The sequence below is a fragment of the Plutella xylostella genome, chromosome 3 (assembly GCF_932276165.1).
Source record: "Plutella xylostella chromosome 3, ilPluXylo3.1, whole genome shotgun sequence".
In the NCBI taxonomy this organism is placed as follows: domain Eukaryota; kingdom Metazoa; phylum Arthropoda; class Insecta; order Lepidoptera; family Plutellidae; genus Plutella; species Plutella xylostella.
Window position 1 is genome coordinate 5,723,372 of NC_063983.1, and position 19,256 is coordinate 5,742,627.

The following is a 19,256-nucleotide window of genomic DNA, read 5'->3' on the forward strand; positions in this document are numbered from 1 at the left end:
GTAGTATTTATGCATGAGTTTTTTATATTATTATTCGATAGTTTACATCGCTTTATAATAGTAAAAAAAATATTTTGCTTACGGCCCGCGACACCTTGACTTAAACGTGTTTGTGGCCCTTATATAAAAAAGGTTGAGTACCAATGGTCTATACGTAGGTATAGTAGAACTTATCTAAAGAGTAGGTAAATTACAAATACATACTAATATTATGGATACATCATATACTTTACTGACTATAGCGTATACCTACATAATTACTACTATGCTTCAATAATAATTGTACCTACCTATTCGGATATCAAATAGGAAGCATATCTAAAATGCGTAATATAAATAGCAACTTAAGTATATTCAAAATTACCTGCGAGTGATGGCATTCCAAGGTTGTACGTGAGTTTGTCCAAATAATATGAGAAATATAAATAAAATACCTTGCATCAAGCCGTGACTATACCCCAAATTCGCTCATACCTGGAGCACTCATTTTGTAAAAAATCGTTGACTACTGGATGTAAGGATGTATTATGTGCAAAAAACAGATATTATTATATAGGTCACTCGAGGAGGCTCCTTTCGAGCAATGCACCCCAATTCACAAAAATTGATACAAAAGAATTCAACGGGGTGCCATGAAGAGGCAGCGCGTTGATGTCTTTTGTATGAAACATAATGATGAAAATGTAAGTTCGTTCGGATTAGGATCCGATATTATCTTTAGTATCTTCTAAGGAGCAATTACAACACTTTCTAGCAAGACTTGCTGGTTCAAGTAATAAATATAGAATCATTTTCTTAGTACATTACCCACGCTTAGCAACTCCAAACCCGCGTACGCGCCTAGAAGTTGTCGCTCTAGGTAAACTAATTTGTAACCATCACTTCTACAACTGCAATCGTGGCGCCAGGAAATTAACTTAAATATACCTCAGTGAGGTGTAACCTGTGTCTATTTCTGGTTAAGTTACGTTATGTTCAACTTACTTAAAAACTACCTACTTTAGTATAGCGTTATGTGCAACTAAATCTACATTATTGTATAGATATAGTAACCCCTTATATCAGTCTTCTACTCATAACTCGTAGTAAGTTAATGTTTTCACTTTACGTAAATCGATTATAAACACATTTTCTTCGAGCAGTTTTTTTTTTAATTCCCTTAAGGTCTGCAATGTATTACATACATTACAGGATAGACAGCTGCTGCTAATGTTGATGATGTCAGGGGATGATGAATTTACTTGCTGTAACTACATAAATTCCTTTCTCTTACTGAGTTACATCTAGTTTTTTTTTTGCTGGCATAGTAATTATAGGTACACTTATGTGGTGTGTAGGTGCATTTAGTTTTATTTTTCAAGTTATCTGACTTATCTTGTCAGAGGTATATAGGTAAGTAGGTACATATATAGGTACTTACTTTCTTGTTTATCCAGTTAGCTATTACTACAATTACTTATTTAGCCTAGCGATTTAAAGATCAATCATTATTCTTGCCTAAAAATTCTCAAAATCACAACAAAATCTAAACTTTTTCATTCAAAGTAAAAAAAACCTACACCTGCACAAAATTAGGACTGAAATCTGAAACAATACTTTCTCGCCAATGGAAGTCTCAACACATTTTACAGTTAATACATTATTGTACGAGTACGAGTATAAGCCTGACCTAGTCGAAAAGAAAATCAGGTTAAAACATTATAAGTACTTTAAAGAAATTGTAAAACCAGCATTTACGTAAAAATACGGTTGTTATAAAGGAAACAAAGATGGACCTACTTACGTAGGTAGTACTGGTGCGACCGTTATTCTACTGCATCTATATTTTCTCATACCTAGGATATTTCTGGATAGAATGTTCCTCAAACAGTCACTTTCTGCATCACGCCAACCTACCTACGTACATCATTAGGTGCATAACCCAGCTACGGTCAACATTAATTCAGATGCAGTTAGGTAAATCCTAGCGCTTATTTTTATTCAACGAAAAAAAACATACTTAGGTATTTTTGTGGTTTGTTTCTGAGTAAGTAGGTCCGAATTTCCCAACATATCCGCTGCGACTTTCCTCACGACGTTTTCCTTAACCGCAATAGCGATGGTATTGAGAAATGTAACTATATACTTAAAAAAACAGGTATATCACACAGAACTTATTCTTTCTTTTTACCTACCTTGTTATGCCACCCCGTGGTGCGGACCCATCTGACGTGTATATGAGGTATGATGTTGTGTTTAAATGATTATGATATTTATGAGATTCCTAGTTTTACGCATAGATAACCACTAAATCTAGCGAGGTTCTATACTATCTATAGTGAGCTTACAGTAGGATGGTTAACAAATACGACAAATGTTATAATTATAAAAGGCATATTTATATTCACACCAAACATATAGCACATATTTAATACAAATAGAATAAGTACCATGGCTTTCATATAAAATACATTATTAGTTACCTACATACATTTCAAAATTTCATCACAAAACAATACCATAAAATCTGTCATAGTCTAATACATTGTCTCTAAGTACCTACTAATTAATATACATAATACCAATAACTTATAGGGGCATGAACTTGGACAAAAATAATATAGCTTCAGCCCCTATTCAATTTCCATAAATTCAATAAAAAATATAAGTAATATAGCACAAACACACATAGTAAATAATGATTCCCTAACTAATGAGAAAATCATGTAAAAATTAATAAAAGGGCATTGAGTAGTACTTAATACCTACGTATATCGTATCAGCCTGTTATTTGTATAGTTTGTGCGGATAAACGCAACCTAGTGAAACATAGAATTTGAAGTAAGTAAGTACTTAATCACACGAGATATTTTATTATAAGTAGTACCTAGTAAACGTTACAAAATACTGGGGTTTTTCTGTTATCTGTATGTCTGTTATACAAAATATAGTTTAATACCGAATGTGTACAAGTACTTAGCATAGTCATAATATACATCATAATTATATTAATAATTTATAACTTAAAAAAAGTAACTTACCAACTAACATTTGTTTGGTAACCAAAATCACAGATTCCCACAATAGTCTAAATGCGAGGAGACAAAACTGTTTTAAATTTCAGACTTTTACTGAATTGAAAAATTACCAATTGTCAAAATAAATAAGAAGTCATTCAAATGTTCAATATAGTTATATAACATAATATAATATCTTATTTAACATACTTAATAATCAGTTTAAAACAAGTCATATTTCTTAAAACTAACCAAAATTACCTACACTACATAATTATAATAATGCACATAGTATTGGAATCATATTCTTAATTACGTATATCTACGAGGTTTCCTCTCAACCTACAAGAACCCAAAGGACAGTCAGCTTCTTTAGTAATTATACACTTTTGTAGCACAAACCACTACCATTTTCATTGAGTTGATTCATGATTTTGAAAAAGTACAAAAATGTATAGCGCCTACCTTTGTAGGTAGGCTTAGCTTTCTAACCGTTTAGCTACTAGGTACTTATTATAGTTGCTTAATTTATGACACAGTGACCGAGGTTTCCTTAATTTCTTTCAGTTCTCCGTTCTTGGATTTCTCCGTAGCACCTGCCTTGTCCGGGACGGTGTTCCAGGGCTGTGTGTCGGCTGTTCCGAAGATTATGAAGAAGATGGCCGATACTATGTACACTGACGCACCGATGAAGAACACTGGACGCCATTGCTCATAGCCGTTCTGTAAATACGAAGACGGGTGTCAAGGTCAAGACATACTGTAATCTTTTATTATCAAATATTTATTAATTATGTATTTAATTTATTTAACTTTATAGTTATATTTTTAAATTCTCGAAGTACCATCGGGAAAATCCATCCTTATTCGATTTTATATCAATTACCCGAGCACAATCCGCCAAGCAGATTCTCGCATAGTAGGCAGAATGTAAGTAATTCTGCATAGTAATAACGTGGTCATAACTCTTATAAATCGTAACTATAATGTAATATGTACTTTATCCCTTACCCCATGTCTAGTGTAAGCAGCGGTGATCATCGGCGTGAAGAAGCCGGCGGTGCTGCCAACGAAGTTGGCGATGCCATACAGCGTGCCCGCGAAGTTGGGCGCCAGGTCCTGGTGGTTCTGCAGGTTGGTGAGCGTGGCCGCGCCGTTGAAGCCCATCGACAACGTAATCAGGGCCACAGACAGAGCCGTAGAGCACCCACTGTATACCAACAGCACCAGCAACACGCCAGGAAGTATATGCGAGAAGGTACAGAAGAACTTCCTAATAGCTGTATTAGTCATCATCTTTCTCCCCAGAATGCAGTCACCGACAAACCCGAACATGACAGCAAAGAGCATCCTGGCTAAATACGGGAGCGCAGATATGACTCCGGCGGCGCTGAGCTCGAAGCCTAGCACGCTGGAGACGAACTTGGGGCCCACGGTCATGATGAAGTAGAGGCCCCACATGTTGCCGTAGTGCAGAACTGTCATGGCCAAGAACGGGATCGAGGTGAAGATGCTCTTTAGAGGCGGGAGTCCCTGAAAATAACATAACACGATTAGATATTGTACTTATTAGTTGGTTAACAAAGTACATAAACCGGCATAAAATTTCAATTTCGCAGTGTAGCGAAATAATTGCTTTGTTCGCGATAACAAAGTAAGCCGCCCGCAATTCGATAAGGCAAACTCAACATACAAATCTTTCACAAAAACTCACCTTGGACTTTTGCACCTTGCCGCCGAGCGCGTCCTCGATATAATTCCTCTCCTTCTCCGAGATCCTGGGATGGTCGGCGGGGGTGTCCGCGACCAGGTACCACCAGAAGCCGCACCAGGCCAGGCTGAGCGCCGCGGGCACGTAGAAGGCGGCCGCCCAGCCGCAGCGCTCCATGAGCGGGCCGGCTAGAGACCAGGTCACCACCGTGCCCAGCGTGCCGCCCATCATGGCGCTGATGAACTTGCCCTTCTCCGCCGGCGGCACCCAGCGCGCCACCAGCGCGTGGAGGGCTGGGTAAATGAAACCCTAAAATGTGAAGGAAATGTCAAATTGGATTTAAAAAGTAAACTTGATAGTTAATAATAAAACAAATATTTAAATATTCCCATGGGAATTCCGGGATAATAAGCATAATTATAGTTATGTCAATCCAGGTGTCAGCTTCCTACATACCAAATTTCATCAAAATTTATCCAGCCGTTATCCCGCCCGTGAGAAACTGTCAAACATCCATACGCACAAATTAGTACGACAGTATATTCATGAAATGTTTAACAGACCTAAAAGTGACTTACACCAGTGATTCCTATCAGGAACCGAACCAAGATGAGTGCGATATAATGTAGCCTCGCCGCGGCCGGGCTGACCATCGTGAGCAGCGAGCCGGCCACCATGCTGATGAGAACCACATAGCGAGGACCCCAGCGCTCCGCCGCCGGCCCTCCCAGCAGCGACGTCACCGGGTAGCTCCAGAAGTACGACCCGAGGATCAACGCTTGCTGGTCGGCCGTCCAGTTAAACGACGCCAGTTGCGGTACCTGCAAGCAACACACATTCAGACAAACAGTTCGTATGCATAGCTTAAAATGTCAGTGAACCGTTTTCATCCTAAAGCTCTAAAGCTAAAACAAAGAAAACCAGTTCTAAAGACTGGATTAGGAGGCAATGCAAAAAGTCTGTGTTTGAGAAAAAACATGCACGAGAGGCCGTGTTAATCGTTTTTGGTTTTTGTCTGGATATATATACTTACCTAGTTGTGTACCCTCAAAACTTGTTTCTATTCAAAGAATTCAATGAGGAGGAAAAAACCTAACCTTACACACTACATTATACTTCCACCTAATTTGCATTATAATCAACAAATTGTGGTATTCTTCAAAGTAGTAACTAGTAGTAGTGAATACATAGGTATTAGTTACTATAACGACAATAGCTCCTGGACTTTCTAGATCCTTTCTCCAAATTGACAAACCCTAGTTTCATCTAGTGTTTGTCACCGACACGCTAAGAAGAAGAATAACTAGGTAATTAGGTGTTAGCTTACCGGTCTGGGCGCCTGTCTCACATCCGATATGTCTTCGTGGAGCATAATGGTCTGATTGGAGATGAGTGCATCCGGGGGCGTCCCACATTGCGACGCGTGAGCTCTACAACATTAAGGAAGTATGTAAGTTAAAACATTGCTGCTGTTAATAAGTATGTAGGTACGGATTGGGCCGTAAAAACTTAATGGAGCTTACTGTAGGCTCGTAATTACATAAGGAAGAACGATTTCAATGTCTATCAGGTACAATTTACTATTAGTGATAAAAAGAGCCATTTACGCATTTAGAATTAGTGATGGTGCTTTGCAATGGAGCCAATGTACACACGGCAAACCGATAAGGAATTTAAATTCAGATATATAAATACATTAACTATTATAAAAACATTTAAGTCCTTAAATATGAAGAAAACTGAAGACTTGTGGGGAATGTCAGTTAAATTTGTTCTTTCTATTATTAATAAAATCGCCCCAATTTTGGCTAACATTTTTAATAAATGTATCGCTGAAGGTGTGTTCCCAGATCTTATGAAATTGAGTAAAATTATACCTCTGTTCAAGAGTGGGGATATGGAGGACCCTGCAAATTTCAGGCCTGTCTCGGTTCTTCCAGTTTTGAGTAAAATATTTGAGAGGATCATACTCAGTCAGATGCTTTTGCATTTCAATGAAGCTCGACTGTTTCATAGCCAGCAGTATGGTTTTACAAAAGGCAAATCAACAACCGATGCCGGTACTGCGTTAATTAAGCACATATTTGACGCCTGGGAAGACCATCACGATGCTATTGGAGTCTTCTGTGATCTGTCGAAGGCGTTTGATTGTGTGGACCATCAGACTTTAATTTCGAAACTGAGATACTATGGAATAGGAGGAAAGGCTTTAGATTTGATAGCTTCATATTTAGACAAGAGGCAACAAAGGGTCGATATTAATAATACTAAATCACAGGGGGCTCATGTAAAGATAGGCGTCCCTCAAGGATCTATTCTAGGACCATTTTTATTCCTCATTTATATTAATGACTTGCCTTTCATGGTTGAAAAATTGACTAATATAGTTTTATTTGCTGACGATACTTCTTTGCTTTTTAAAGTTAAAAGAAGTGAAAATATTTTTTATGAAATTAATTCTATTCTATCTGACATACACGATTGGTTTACCGTAAATAATCTTTTATTGAATTCTAAGAAAACGAAATGTATTAAATTTACACTGCCGAATGTTAGACAATGCGATACTAACATTATTCTAGATGGGCATAAATTGGACCTAGTTAATGATACTGTCTTTCTTGGTATGACTATAGATTCAAAGTTACAATGGGGACCTCACATTGCCAAATTGGCTGGAAGGTTGAGCTCGGCAGCTTTTGCTGTACGGAAAATTAGACAACTGACCGACGTTGAAACCGCCAGATTAGTTTACTTTAGTTATTTCCACAGCTTATTGTCGTATGGAATTTTGCTTTGGGGTAGAGCCGCTGATATTGAGACTATATTTGTATTACAGAAAAGAGCCATCCGCTCTATATACAAACTTGGTTCCAGGGATTCATTGAGAGAACTATTTAAAGAAATTAACATCCTTACAGTTCCATGTCAGTTCATTTTTTCCAATTTAATGTATGTACGAAAGAATATTTCAACTTTTGATACAATTGGCAGTAATCATGACATTAATACTAGGAACAAGCATAAGCTGGCTTTTCCAGCGATGCGTCTGGCGAAAGTTAATAAATCGTTTTTAGGGTACTGTATTAGATTTTATAATAAGCTTCCAGCAGAAGTTGCTCAAATGCCAGAGAATAAGTTTAAGTGTTACATTAAAGAGAAACTCAGTAAAAAAGCTTATTATAGAATTGATGATTACTTAGAGGACGTTAATGCATGGCTGTGATAAGTAGTTAGCTCTGCTCATATTATTATAATAATAATAATTAAGCTTATATGTATTGTATACCAACTAGTTTTAAGTCTTTTTTTGAAAAGATGGCTCAGGAGTTTCTTGCCTCCGTTCTTCTCCTTAGACAGAAAGAGCCCCCCCTTATCCGAACGGAGAGTAATTTGTAAAAATTGACGTTCATCAGAAAATTTTATATTTGTACGATGAATAAAAAAATTTGACTTTGACTTTGACTTTGACAACGTCAAATGGTTGGCAGGGCACACTAACGTAGTGTATGTGTGTATTGTGTGTGTGTGTGTCGGCGATGTCGACGTCAACGTAATTATTTAGTTCTCGGTACCAACACACGGATATTGTAAACATGTAGTTGTGCCAGTGACAATGATTCATTGTTTTTATGATATGAAGCAAAATTTTGCAGGGCATTCTAATAGATTGAATGGCTCAGTTGGTATGATACAAGACTCACTTAAACCGGATACGGTGGTTCAAATCCCATTGAACCTTAATTATTCCTTTTTTGTTTTTTTAATAGATTTAATTTATCTTTCAAGATGGTTAATAATAAAAGCAACACAGAAAGTAAATGAAACAAGTTATTAAGTGTTAAAATTACCATATTTATTCTTGCCGTAATATAAGACATTAAGGATGTTACGATTTTGTTGTTTTTCGTTATAAAACATAGTTCTAGTTTATATTATGAAAGAAAATTTTAAATTTGCAGTTTTAAATCATAATAAACATCAGACAGTAAGTAAAATAAAAGAATTAAGTAAAATAAAAATACCCAACAGTGGACTCGAACTCACGACCTATGTTTCATAAGTCTAACATTCTACCACTTAGCTACGAAGTGTATAGACACAATTAGTGAAATTTAGCTTCAAGTCAATTTTATAACTATTTAAATTACACGACCGGTTGATATGTTTATGTCACAGCTGGTGTACGGGCGTTTGCCTACGCGCAAACTCGTTTGTGCTGTTGTGTGTGTGTGCGGTTGTTACTGGTGTGTAAACCACTTTTATGCACACATAGACCACGTTAGTGTGCACACATACACTACGTTAGTGTGCCCTGCCAACTATTTGACGTTGCCGTGTGTACTTATGTGGATAATCACAACGAATATCAACTTTATACCTCGTGGTTTGTGATATAGGCTTCTTTTATCCACCCCATTCGGAAAAGTGTTTTTTTAGTGGTTAGTCGAAAAACTGAATCACTCGCTGCGCGAGCCACGAATCTACCTCGTTGTATTAAAAGTTTGCACGACATAGCAGCTATTGTTCGTTCGTTTTTTGTCAGTATATATGTACTTAGTAACCCTCCTCTTCTCCTCAGAAGGGCTAGCACGGGGCACATTGAAGGCGTGATAAAAGTTCTCCATCGCGCTTGCTCTTGAGGTTCGGCGATCACATCGCGCGGTGCAAAACTTTTGTCACGTCTTACTTGCGCCCCGTGCCAGCCCTGCAGGATATCTTACGTGTCATTCCTGGGCAGCTGCGGCACCATGGCGATGATGTTCATGCTCATGTTGACCCGCAGCATGTAGGAGGCCCAGCACGCCGTGAACATCATCACCCACAGGTTGAGGCGCGCCGGCACCACGTCTGAGACAATAGAGGGGAATTAGTCGTGTGGGTTTTATAACCTAGCCTAACCAACGTTTAAATACTCCGACATTCAACAGTTAAAGAACATTCGGGGTAACAATAGGTACCTGTGACTCAAAAAAAATAATTAAAATTAGTTTATTCGTTTGGAAGTTATGCATTAGGCAGATGCATTATTATTAAAAGTTTTAAAGATTGAAAACAACAGAAAAAAACATCTTTAAAATTTCCATTATTACCAATAGAAGTAAAAAAAAAGATCCCGACAAATTGAGAACCTCCTCCTTTTTTTGAAGTCGGTTAATAAAGTAGATATACCTACTGAGTAAGGTAAGAGACAATTCCTTATAAGTAAGTATCTTATCTAATGAAAAAACCCACACAAACGCTGCGGCAAGTTTAAGGAAAGCCTATGCACCAGTTAACATGACTCTTTACAGTTTCATTTCCTAAATTACTTAGCACCAATCAATCTTTTCCTCTATGCTATGTAACTTTGACTATAACCACATAACTTTAAGACATTGCACTTAATAGGTAGTACTTAGATGTGTCGTAGGTGGTTGTTTTATCTATGCATTCTCTCTTGTGTGTCCGCGAAATAAAATTTACACGAAGGAAGGAAGACGCAGTTTTATTTGCGAATTTCATTCAGCGATTGCGTCAGCCTGTGTACCTACTTAAAAATTTGTTAAATTTTATTACTTTTAAAGGCCTTCATTTGCTATAATTCACTTCATTTTCTTTCCTCATTTCGGAAGGCCGGTCTCAAACGTTTGACCTCCGTGGTTTGGGGGCCCGCACGTGCCACACGTGTTCGCATCACGTTTATACATAACTTAACACTTACTTCATATGAATTATTGATATGACGTCTTGAAAGCGAAAGTTATCATTATGTCGTTCGTTTCATATGGGATAGGTATGCAGTAAACACCGGGCGGTGGCCGCTCCGATGACCCTTAACCGTATTAGGTGTTTCCCGGTACGGCGCAAGTATTCCGACAATGTGACGGTGATTTACATTTAGAAAATGAATGCGGTATAATCTACATGTGTGAGGAGATGAAATTGTGTCAGGATCGTTGCGTGGCATCGGCGTGGCGTCGTCGGTGCAGCAATGACATGGTAAGTTGGTAAGTAAGGTATATTATATTATGGTATGATATTGGCAATTTTATGGACCAAGACTAAAAGGATGGAAGGTAAGCGTACAAAAGCCACTGTTTTTAATTAAAGTTAAAGTCCCACCCTGGCTAGGTATTCAACTTTAAAACTGTTATGTTTTAGGTATATACATGATGTATAAAAGCAGTTAAAACTGAACAAGTTTATGGTGCTACAAAAATTGCACTCAAAGGAGAGAGAGAGTGAAATCTGATAGTGTAAACAAATTTTAACAAATTATTGAATTGCTTTTTCTGCATAAAATTAAGATAAGTACTTACGAGTCATACAAGGTATACTTACAACAAAGATTCTAAGAGAGTAAGTAATTACTAATTACTTGACTACTTTCTTATCGCAATTAGTTAAATATAACTAAGTATTATGATGTTTAAGTCGGGGGCCTTATCGCGAAGTCAAAAGTAAATGACATTTACGAATTAATTATATTAAAATTATAGAATTAATTTTGAATCCGAAAACTACATAGGTAACAAATTTTTACAAATTTATAATTGGTTTTCTTTTTAATTTTGTAAATACCGTAATTAACCTACCAAAAAACGGATGGCTCGTAAAATTTATCCTGTCCATTTATGATCTTATTAATTTGTTTACTTGTACTTTTATTTTATTTTGGAAAGCTACCTTAGTTCAAAGACAAAGGTTCTGTATTTTTTTATTATTTAAACAGGTATTTGGTTTTATCAAGAAGGACATTGTTTTTACAACTTTAACAACGGCTAGGTAAGTACCTAAGTATACTTACTATTTAAAATAATTATCAAAAAAAAATTGCATTTGCCTTATAGCTGTTTTCATAATAAACTCAAAGAAAGACTATTAGAAATTGTAAAAGTTATCAAACAAAACTAGGTAAGTACCATGCTGTACAATATCTTGATTGATTTCCATTTTACAAACATCGCGATCGAATGCCAAGTTTATAAAACACGTGCAATCATGGAGTTTCAAGTGCAAGTGTTCGCGTTATTGAAATAATTATGTCTGCGCATTACAGCGGCAACCGACCCATGCCTAATTCTACGTGATCCGCCATCAGATAGAGTAACGACATAACAATCATGATTTGCGACTTTTATAACCTAGATGATACAAAGATATCTTTGATGTCAAATCATGATGCACTGTATAGGTGGCGGCCTCGGCAAACTCACTTCCTATATTGTGAGTGCTGTGACTTTGTGGTACTGCTACTGCCTATCTTACCACTATATATATGCTATTATCGCCCAAGCTGCCAAACTATATTTCATGTTATGCCACTTTGAATTCCACGTTGAACCAAGATAAGAAGGTAGGTACATTGAATTTCAATCTAAAAAAGTAAGAATCATGTTGATTTTCAATAATAATACTCTCTTTCAATACAATAGTTCTTCAATCAACGACAAAATCGCTACAGAATTATTTACCTACCTAGTGTAAAATTTCGCGTTTACTTTTTAACATACACGTATATCTACGTGGATACAGTAAGGGCCTGTTTCACTTTGTCTGAATAATGGCAACCTATCGGTTAAAAGACATGTTGTCACTGTCTAAAAAATAATGACAGGGTGTGGCAGCTTGTATTTTAACCCACAGGTAAGCCATTATCCAGACATTGTGAAACAGACCCTAAGTATCTTTTATTACCAGCGATAGCATGACGCGACCATTTACTCCATTATTGTGTTTGTGACAATCATGTCAGCTTCAATCCAACTTGACGGGAAACTCACTGAAGCGAAAACATGCGTTTAAATCTGCGCGAGCGCACAATGATCCGTACCAGCCTATAGGTACTCACTAAAATAAACGTTCTGTGTACGAGAGCCAGCAAAGAGATACATTGGCAACCCCAGCGTAAACATTTAAATTTTATGACGGGTGATGCATGAGCTATACTTTTAAAAAATATTTGTGTGTAGGCTGTATCGATAAAATATTATTTGTTTCATATATCTTCCACCCATGAGTCTCAGGCAGGGTCAAACTGTTTGCGTTGTGCGCTGGGGTGGCACACATTATGTTGTTACTGTACTTACTATGCGGAGACATGTCAAACCAAAAAACTAATAAGTATGCAAGGGTTATGGACTTATGGTGCAAATTATAAGGGCGAACTACATGCATGAGGACGCAGAAGTTATCGTGTCACTGGTTTATATGCAGCTGTAGGGCCTGTAGGTATTCCTAAGGGTTTCCTTTGGTAGGTAGGTGGTGGTGGTGCCTACTTTTATTGAAACTACGGAAACTTAACTTAAGGATAACTTGGAATGTCAGTGTCACCTGCATACATACACTACAGTTCAGGGTCTACTGCTGACCGTAAAAGTGACAAATTCAATGAAAATTACCTATTCCAGTACGTACTTACAGATAACCTACGGACATCCTTATAAAATAAAATTATCACTAAAATGACCTTTAACCAGATATTTTATTCAAAAACAACAAAAATACGACTAATAATAAAACCAGGTTGAGCCAGGTCTAAGCAATATCTTGACTTAGCTGCAACAGGTTTGTAGAATAATTTAAAAATGCAAAGTCAAAAATACTACTCAATACAATAAAAATAATGTACCTACTTATGTATAATCTAGGTAGGTATTTTGAGAACGTACCTATTTAATATTTAATATACTTATTTAACATGATTAAATATTTCATAAAACTGTATTAAGTAAATTGTTTCATTAAGTAGAAACTCATACAGTACAATCAAAATGCTTGTTTTAATAATTTGGTACTTAGGTATTAGTCCAAATATTTTCCTCTTTGTACTGAAACTATAGCACCAAAACATATGTTTATGAGTCCGGCAGCCGGTTTTAAAACACTCTGTATAAATGGCCAATGAATTACATTTCTATTCACTTCCGAGTGTGATTGGGTGTAATCTATGGTTAAAATCCTCACATAATCAATGTCATGGTGAGTTCCGAAATCGACCTCGACAGTGATTTATATCGCAACCAATTTTGGAATTTTTTTCCGGTTTAAGTCGTGGACCGTACGCCATGAAAATCAAAACGCGGATTATCGCTTTTTTTCCTAATTACTATTATATCTACTCACTTACATAGCTTACCTACTTCATAAACTGCTATACTGAGAAACCTATGCTAAAATAATGTAGTAAGTATTTGTTGAACAGTATTATTTTTATCTCACTCTAGGTATTCAGGGAATTTGATTCCTCGATAAACGTGGTCCGTTCAGTGTCCCTCGTCCCGTTTCCTATCGGCGGTGGAACCGGATTAGAACTTGGCAATGTTCACATAAGCGGACAAAAACTTCTGGAGGATTCCACGGCTCGGCCAGTGAAAGTCAGTCGCTGGTCTCAGCCGACTGTTCCAGAACCAAATGTTTACTAATACTGGCCATTTCGTAAGACAACATGACATGACAGTATCAGCTGACATTGAACACTGGCTAAGATTTGTAAGTTTAAAATGTGGGCACCTATCCTAAAGTTATAATAATATGTGCGAGACAAGACTAGAATGGAATTTAAAATTGTATGAAAAAATCGAAATTCTTTCCTAGCGCATGTGACAGAAATGAATAATTTTACTCATACAAATTCCAATTTAATTCTCGTCCCGCATCGTCTGGCACTACCGGTGGAAAACTTATTAAAACTGCAACGTTTATAAACTCAACCTGAAAAGTCACAGTGGAAAAAGGGTTGCTTCATTTAGTTTGGAAACTAAAATTTACAACGAAAGTAGGTAAGTTATTTTTGCGCCGACGCGGAAGAAAGGTGTTATAAGTTTATCATGTATGTGTTTCGTCTTTTTCGTTTTGTTTTTTTTTATATATAATAATGGGATAGGATAATGTTACCCCGAGTGTATGCCTTTAGTGAGGAATGTCGGGACTGTTTAACTTTGGTTAGGTTAATAGCATATATATATATATATATATATATATACACTTACTTAATTAATCAATTTTATTTAAGTAATGAGTATATTAATTCAGAAAGACTAATTATGTAAAAACACACAAAAAAAATACGTAACACCGCCTTTTTAGGGTTCCGTAGCCAAAATGGCAAAAACGGAACCCTTATAGTTTCGTCATGTCCGTCTGTCCGTCTGTCCGTCTGTCACAGCCGATTTACTCGGAAACTATAAGTACTACAGTGATGAAATTTGATGGGAATATGTGTTGTATGAACCGCTACAAAAATATGACACTAAATAGTAAAAAAAAGAATTGGGGGTGGGGCCCCCCATACATGTAACTGAGGGATGAATTTTTTTTTTTCGATGTACATACCCGTGTGGGGTATCAATGGAAAGGTCTTTTAAAATGATATAAAGTTTTCTAAAAAACATTTTTCTTAAAGTGAACGGTTTTTGAGATATCAGCTCTCAAAGTCGTAAAAAGTATGTCCCCCCCCTCTATTTTTATAACTACGGGGTATAAAATTCTAAAAAAAATAGAGGTGATGCATGCTAATTAACTCTTTCAACGATTTTTGGTTTGATCAAAGTATCTCTTATAGTTTTTGAGATAGGTTGATTTAACTATTTGCTGCTACGGAACCCTTTGTGCGCGAGCCCGACTCGCACTTGGCCGGTTTTTTGTTATTTCACTTGTTCCTTTGGTTCTGGTTTTGACCACTTATGTGACAGGGTAAAAACAGGAACTGGTCGAATACGGCTAGTTCTCATCATCTTGGTCCATGATATGTTTAAGTGCTAACTTAGCTCCAGTCGCTGGTACTAAGTTGCAAGTAGATATTATTGTGAAGTTGTTAAAATTGACACTCCGTGCTGTTTAACTAACTATTGAAAAACTCGTGTAGATTCATTACATCAACTAAAGACAAATGTAACCACAAAACAGGATAAGTACCTACTGTGCTCTGCTTGTGCATGGGTAGTTACGTTATTAATATTATGTAGGATTAGTTATGGTTTTTTTATTAATAAAAAATCTTAGGTGAAATTACTTTTAAGCTTTTAATATTATGATTTTCTATGCTACTTATATCGAATAAGGCCACCTCCTTATACTCTTTTCTTTTTAAGTTTTTGTTAAGTTAAGTTAGTATTGTATTTTTCGTTTTTGGTGCAAATAAAGTCTATTGTAGGTACATTATAAAATTATTATCTTTCCAAATAGCTAAAGTTTTAATTCATCCATATTTATTCAATTTCTGCAAATAATTACCGAAGACAGTGTGTTGGGAGAGGCCTTACATATATTATAATGTCCTGCAGTGAGCTATTAAGGGTTGATGATGAAATGATGATTTATAAATATTATGTAGGTATGTATAGGTAGTCACTAGATAGCTCATTCTAATTACGCTCTCATTGGAACTTAAACCTAATCATAGATAATATAATACTATACCTATCCTAACAAGTTGCTAAGTATTAAAGTCAATATTAACCATAAATTACGTGTAGGTACCTATGTATGAAGATCATAAAATATTTTCAGTGTTTTCCAACAAAATATTTACTTTCAATTTGCGTACCTACTTAGGTAGCGCTCAGTTTGCTTACCCAAATTATGTGAATAAATATTGTCAGTCTCAGAAATTTAATCTTCATAATATATACCTATATACTAGTTAGTATATATATTAAGTAGGTTAATACTAGAATAATCCGTTTAAATTCAGTTGAGCTGATTTATCTTTTTTTTTACTTTGATTTGATTACTCATTCTATTAATCGATTTTACTGTTTTACCCAAGTTATGAAACGAGGAAAATGTAAGGAGGTAGACCTACTCATACATGTTATTATAACGCAATTGTCTATCTTACAGTGATCATTGTGTACGTGATGATCTCAAAACGCGTTATTACTTATCAGTAAAAAATATTACTTACCTATGTTGATAGACGTACGTAGCTTAGCTAACCTATGTAGGTACTTTATAGTACATTATACTTAGTTCTTATTTTTACGTGATAGTTATGTGCATTGTGTATAGTACTGCATAGGTAGGTAAACACAAAAAAATTGCACCGCCAAAAAAATACAGTGATTCTTGAGTCTCTTGACTTGACGCAGTTGTTACATTCAGACGACCGAATGGCGTAGTGGTTAGTGACCTGACTACTGAGCCGATGGTCCCGGGTTCGATTCCCGGCTGGGGCAGATATTTGTTTAAAGACAGATATTTGTACTCGGGTCTTGGGTGTTGATATTTATATTTAGTACGAGTATCTATCTATCTATGTATTTGTGTAGATATATCAGCTGTCCGACACCCATAACACAGGTTCTGCCTAGCTTGGGGTCGGATGGCCGTGTGTGAGATGTCCCCACATATTTATTTATTTATTTATTTATTTACATAGGTACTTACTGAGGGTTGGTAACTCACGCTACGCGGTGCTAATTTTTAGTATCGAGAGTCCCGGTAGGTATGTTTGCCAGCCAGGCAGATGGCTAGAGATAGGTATTCTTTTTTGATGATCGATCGGAGATAATATTTACATTAAGTAATGCACCACCTCTGCTTTTACGACATGGGTGTATTTGAAAACGATAATACGCAAGTAATTACATAATAATACATCGAAGCAGTCCTTATTTATTTAAAAAAAACGTTAGTAGGAAATAGGAATTCGATGCAGGCAGGCGGTAGTTGTAATTAGAAGGTAATTAGGCAATTCGGCAATATCCTTTTCAGTAATAAACGTGTGCTAAATCAGAAGAATTACTTGATCTAAATACGACCTACGAAAGATAGTAAAGTAGATAAGAAAATACGCAAAAATAAATACTAAAGTAACTACCTAACTAATTAACTTTTAAATCTGAAAAAAAATCTGAGGAAAAAAATCAAAACAAAATACTCACCCAAAAATTTTAGCACTATCACTGCCATATTTTCAATTTAATCTTTACTAATAATAAATTTAGTCAAAAATTTAAATTTTAACAACAATATTACTTAGCTTTCAATTTCATTTTTTATTAAAAATTCTAGTGCTACGTTTTACGAGTTCGTCTGTATGTGTTGCGCGTGCGCAAGTCTGTCGTTAGATGGCTGCGGCGCCACGCTGCCGCTGAGATTCGCAAGCGACTGACCACCGCATATTGTTTCCTCTGTGACCACCACCAGCCAGCCAGTACCAACGGACGTTCTATCGTCAACATCAGGCGTGGGACATACCCACTTCCGCTGTGCGAAAATTAGAACATTCAAAATATTTCATATTTGGTGTGATCACCTAAGTTCTATCAATAAGTAGGTATTTCGTTACAACAGGGATTCCGTTGAAGTCTTAGTAGAAAATGTATACTTATCTAAATGTCTATGTATAGTTTGTGTTGTAGGCACATGCTCTTCATATTTAGGCTAGTTTACTATATTTGTGTGAAGCACTTACCTAAATATTGCTTTTTGTGAAGGCCTTCTAACTCAACTTCTAGGAATACAATCTAATAAGTAGGTAGGTACCTACAATTTATACAAAGTTATTTAAATCAAGTTCTGAAAAATTATATTAATATCAATAGCATTAAAAATAAGGAAAACTCAATAGCCAGAATTGAGAATTGAGATAAGGTAGGTTATAATTATAGAAAAAAATATGTAATGCTAATGTAAGACTGAAAATAGTACATGTACTTACATACCTACCTAATTATTGCGTGTTTGCTTAGCTGACGAAGACGCTAGCTCGGGGTTCCCCTGAAGGACCTCATCATAAATGGATTCAGTTGTCCGAACAAATATATAAATTGTATAAAATACACTGGTTCGGACAACTGAGATCAACAAGCAGTCGGGCTGCAATATCTGCCGAGGAACCTAATATCGTTGTGGATGAGTTTTCGGATAATCATCATCATCATCAGCCAATAATCATCCACTGCTGGACATAGGCCTCTCCCAAGGAGCGCCACAACACTCGGTCCTCGGCCTTCCTCATCCAAACCACTACCCGCCACCCGCCTAAGGTCGTCACCGTCAGTCCAGCGGGCAGGAGGGCGTCCCACGCTGCGTTTGCCTGTTCGTGGTCTCCACTCGAGAACTCGTCTACCCCAACGGTTATCGGTTCTTCGGCAGATATGACCAGCCCACTGCCACATCAGCTTGCATATTTTGACAGCGATGTCGGTAACCCGGTAACCTTAGTCCTCTGACGTATAACCTCATTTCTGATATGATCCATCAGATAAACCCCAAGCATAGCTCTCTCCATAACACGCTAAGCGACTTTAAATCGATGGACCAGTCCTACCGTCAGTGTCCACGTCTCTGCACCATACGTCATCAGTTTTCGGATAGAGACCACGAACAACATGCCTATGGTTCGTTGTAACAACCGATCACCTACGACGCGACGCCACTTCTAGGGGCAGGATGCGGAAGGAGAGAGTGTTGTGGCGCAAGCGGTGGTGTATCAATTATATCCACTACTTCTTTGAGACAGTTTATAACTTGTGCAGAGATATCGTGGTCTCACTCTGTAATGACCACAAAAAGGCTATATTGAAAAGACTCGAGTCCGTAAAACCTATAGGTAAATG

At 36.7% G+C, this 19,256-nt stretch overlaps 1 protein-coding gene across 1 annotated transcript; it reads right to left on the minus strand.

Moving 5' to 3' along the window:
- Window positions 1-2,359: 2,359 nt before the first annotated feature.
- LOC105388163 (vesicular glutamate transporter 1) lies at window positions 2,360-17,818 on the minus strand. The gene is made up of 8 exons (XM_048623738.1): window positions 17,577-17,818; window positions 9,432-9,558; window positions 6,035-6,137; window positions 5,286-5,528; window positions 4,711-5,016; window positions 4,008-4,529; window positions 3,492-3,719; window positions 2,360-3,450 (listed from the first exon to the last, which is right to left on the minus strand). The coding sequence occupies exons 1-7, from the start codon at window positions 17,602-17,604 to the stop codon at window positions 3,525-3,527; spliced, it is 1,524 nt and encodes a 507-aa protein (XP_048479695.1). The 5' UTR covers window positions 17,605-17,818; the 3' UTR covers window positions 2,360-3,450; window positions 3,492-3,524.
- Between the last annotated feature and the right edge of the window lie 1,438 nt (window positions 17,819-19,256).